General features: G+C 35.3%; 1 protein-coding gene across 1 annotated transcript; it reads right to left on the reverse strand.

Moving 5' to 3' along the window:
* Window positions 1-3,204: 3,204 nt before the first annotated feature.
* LOC106297837 (glutathione S-transferase T3-like) lies at window positions 3,205-3,639 on the reverse strand. The gene has a single exon (XM_013733994.1). The coding sequence runs from the start codon at window positions 3,637-3,639 to the stop codon at window positions 3,205-3,207; it is 435 nt and encodes a 144-aa protein (XP_013589448.1).
* Window positions 3,640-4,493: the final 854 nt, after the last annotated feature.

Below are 4,493 nucleotides of genomic sequence, written 5' to 3' on the forward strand. Positions count from 1 at the left end.
CCCCCCCCACCTCCAAATTTTATTAAATATATCAACTTGCTTTAAAGTAAATGTTTTACTTTTTCCTTATACTTTATATTGTTTCCTTTTCTTTATTTGTAAATGATAATCAAACATATATTTTGGTCGTTTATTTAAAGTTAAGAGTATTTTATTTAGTTTATTTAGTATGAGTGGTTTAGTATATAACATCTGTTCCATACAAAATGTCATTTTAATTTTTAAAATATTTTTATTATAAGTGCCGTGGGCATATTTTTTTTTCAGTTCTATCTTTATTTTTGACTCTTAGAGCATGATTATCCTAAAGCTCATTCTTGGATCTCTTAATATTCTTTTAATACTTTTAAGTAGTTAAAATGAAGTTAAGGGACATAATTAAGAGATCCGTACAATTAGCGCCTTCAATGCAAGTCTCTTATTTAAGGGTTTTTTTTAAAAAAAATTTAATTAAAAATAAAAATTATTTATTAAATTGCAACATTATAAAAGATAACATTTTTTAAACATAGATTTAAATATAAAACTTAAAAACAAAGATTAGTAAAAAAAAAAGATAAAAAATTGAAAGATGCATCTGAGATCAGTTGTTGTCTTCATCACGTCCAAATTTAAGCCACACATGTTCAACCAAATCATCTTTCAGTTGTTGATGTATTTGCCTATCGCGAATTCTAGTCCGAACATCCACCATATTGGCGATATTTGCAAGGATATCTGTAGAATACGTGAGATCCACATGTGAAGTTCTGGTGTCTTCTCCTAGTTGGAACTTTGAAACATCAAATTGAGTGTATCCATTTCGTTTGTTTTATACTATCATATTATGGAGTATGATACATGCTCTCATAATCTTCCCAATTTTGACTTTATCCCAAAAAAATGCTGGATTTTTAACAATGGCAAAACGAGTTGCAAGACTCCAAAAAGCACGTTCGACATCTTTTCAGACAGCTTCTTGACGTTGAGCAAATAATACTACTTTTGGCCCTTGTGGTATTGGAATAGATTGGATAAAAGTTTCACATTCGGATAAATACCATCGGTGAGATAGTAAACCATATGATACTCTATTTCATTGACAGAAAAAGTGACTTGAGGAACTTGACATTTTATTATGTCATCAAAAACATGTGAGCGATCAGGAACATTGATATCATTTAAGGTACCTAGAAGTCCAAAAAATGCATGCCATATCCAGAGATCATAAGAAGCAACCGCCTCTAAAACGATTGTAGGTTTACCCGAACCACGAGAATATTGCCTTTTCCAAGCGGTAGGACAATTCTTTCACTCCCAATGCATACAATCGATGCTTCCTATCATCTTAGAAAATCCATGATACTCTCCAATATCAAGTAGACGTTGAAGATCAGCCGGTGTTGGTCTTCGTAGATACTCATCACCAAACAAATAAATAATTCCGTCCACAAAATTCTCCAAACATGACCGAGTTGTGGTTCCACCGAGCCAGAGATATTCGTCAACCGTGTCAGCCGCAGTACCATATGCCAAGACACGAATAGATGTTGTACACTTTTGAGTGTAGAGAGACCAAGCCTTCCAAGACCATCTTTCTTTTGCCGAAAGAATTGAACTTCGTTGGAGAGTCGATCGACAATGTGCATGAACAATGGTTTGTTCATTCGAAAACATCGTCGGAATAAATTTTCAGGATATGTTGGAGTTTCACTGAAATAATCATTCCATATACGTATATGGTCTTCTTTACGATTTCTTTCAATATAACTCATTTTTTTATTTTTTTATTTCTTCTGCTTGATCACCATAATGAATGGTAAAATTTTCAAAGGATTGATCAAAGTGTTGATCAAACATTTGATCGAAAGTATCATCAATTGAGCCTCCTTCAAAAGTGTTTTCCGAAGAAGAAGTCATATTTGTGTGAGTTGTGTTTTAGATTTTTTAAAAAGGAAATGAAGAAGAGTGTCGAGAGAAGATGATTGATGAGAGATGATGTGTGATGAATGAAGAAGAGTGTTGAGAGAATATGTGTGATGAGAGAAGATGATTGATGAGAGATGATGTGTGATGAATTTGAAGAAGAGTGTTGTGGTGTGATACGTTTAAAAATTAAAAGCAAACCAAAGAGCTTCAAGTTACAAAAGAGAGAGTTTGCATTACATTTTCATTACAATGTTTTATTTATACAAGTTTGTCCGTGTTACAAGCAAAATAGAGAGCCTTTGTTCTTGTCTGTGATACAACAAAACAAGAGACATTGACACAATGACCACATTACAAAGACACAAGAAACCGTGACACAACAAAACAAGAGACAACATGACAATGCACCCACTAGCTTCACTCTTCACTCGTTACCGTGACACAACAGAACCAAAACAAGTGTGACAGAACCAGTATGCAACCTCTTCTTTCCCGTGACACTAGAAAACAAAGAGATGCAATCACTTGCTTCACTCTTCACTTGTTACCTAAAACAAATAAAATAATAGTCCACATCAACAGATAACTCAACAAAGACCAAAAACATTAACTGAAAATATAGCTCAACAAGAACAGGAGAACATAAAACCTTTTATATCATCAATAACCAGAACAATAAAAACCGAGACTTAAACTTAGACTTTAAACAAAGCACAAGACAAACAAGAACTAAACCGAGAACAACAACAACAACAAGAACAAGAACATTGATATCGAACAAGCATCAAACTATCACTAAACCGAGAGTTAGACTTAATCTAATTAGACATCAGCTCATTGATTAGCTTCTTCTTCAGAGCTTCTTCATAATCAGCTAAGGGTTCTTGTTTTGCAATGAGACTGTCTAGTAGCTTAATCTTCGAGAGCTTTTCTTTCATAGCCAAATCCTACTGCTTGATGCTCCACATAGTCTAAAACTGAGACAGCTCCTTCGCATCAACCATCGGTTTCTTCCCACGGGCTTTTGCTGCCTTAACACCCGTGGGACGAGTGGTTCCTTCATCGGCTACAACGTACACTATCGGTTTCATTTGCTTCAGAGCATGCTGAATGTGAACCATCCTCAAACTTACTCCTTTTGGAGCTTCCTTCATTTTTAGTTGAAGAAAACTCACACCACTTTTGGTCATTTCTCAGCTCCTTCCAAGCATGCTCAAGTGTGAACTTCTTTTTATGGTTGGTGAAGAAGATTTTGTGGGCTAGTTTGAGAACATCATTATCATTTTGTCCACTACTTTATTCTCTGGTTGCAGCTTCATATGCTCCACAAAACTTGCAGACCAAGTCATTCATCTTGTGCCACCGTTGCTTATAGTGTGATGCTTCTCTTCTTTCACCGGGAGCAATCTTGGGACTAGCCGAGAAGTACGCAACTATTCTTTTCCAGAAAGCAACAGACCTTTGCTCATTCCCTACTACGGGATCTTTTCTCGTGTTTAACCACGAGTTGATGAGCACTACATCATCAGTTGGGGTCCAGGTCCTTCGTTCTTTACGATTGGTTGGAGTGTCTTCACCGAAGTTAGAATCTCCGGTTCCTTGACTGGCTAAGAAAGGAACTTGCAAAGAAGAAAGTGAAACACTATCTGAAACGTTACCAAAGACTACATTTTGTTGACTATGAAGTAGCTCAACAAAGTTTGAAGAGTCAGTAAATGGATTAAAAGACATTTTAGAAGTCAAAGAAGAGAGAAATAACAGATAGGAATTTGTTGGAGTTGGAAGAGATATGAATGTATTCAAGAAAAAGGAGAAGGAAAGTGTTTTATAGATTAAAGAGAAGGACGAACTCATTCAACACACCCAACAAACTCGACTATCCATCTTTCAATACAACTTGTAAAGTAATAAACTCATGCCTTTAAAACAAATCTGGAAAGAAGACTTTTGGGTTCGCGTTAAGTTTAAAATAACAAACCACAACCAAACTCGACTTGACATATATCTAACTTCAATTTATTACACTTTCACAACCATAATCAAACACACAAAATGTCATTTATTATCGACAATTCACTTCATTTTCAAACGTGAATCAAAATCAACATCAATGGCAACAGATCAACGACTATAAGAAACCACTAATTACCCTAGAGTCAATTCAGAACAGAAGCTAAACCATATCATTTAAGACCAAATCAACGATTGTCACCAACCTCTATTGCATTATCACTAACCTCTATTGCATTTCAGAGCAGAAGGGACACAACAAATCAATTCATTGCAGACGAGATTCACAAACAATACATTTCGTTTTGTCTAACGTTCAATCAATTTAACAGATCAAAGATATATGGTTTACCTGTATTGCAATTGTAGTCGCCTTGTTTGAGGAACCTTCGTCTCTTAATCCGTCCATATGAAGTTACAAATACAGAGACAAATCAGGAGGCAGAAACCAACACAAAAAATCAAGATGGATGCATATATAAAAGGAAAAATACATAGCTTTACCTTTCCTTTTGATTTCGTCGAGGAGACCTCCGGGCCGGAGAGAGAGATGAAGTGATTCTTCATCGAGGTGA

Source organism: Brassica oleracea, chromosome C6 (assembly GCF_000695525.1).
Source record: "Brassica oleracea var. oleracea cultivar TO1000 chromosome C6, BOL, whole genome shotgun sequence".
Classification (NCBI taxonomy): Eukaryota; Viridiplantae; Streptophyta; class Magnoliopsida; order Brassicales; family Brassicaceae; genus Brassica; species Brassica oleracea.

Bases quoted from the DNA above. Each gene is read 5' to 3' on its own strand.
- LOC106297837 (XM_013733994.1), bottom strand. From the start codon at position 3,639: ATGTCTTTTAATCCATTTACTGACTCTTCAAACTTTGTTGAGCTACTT.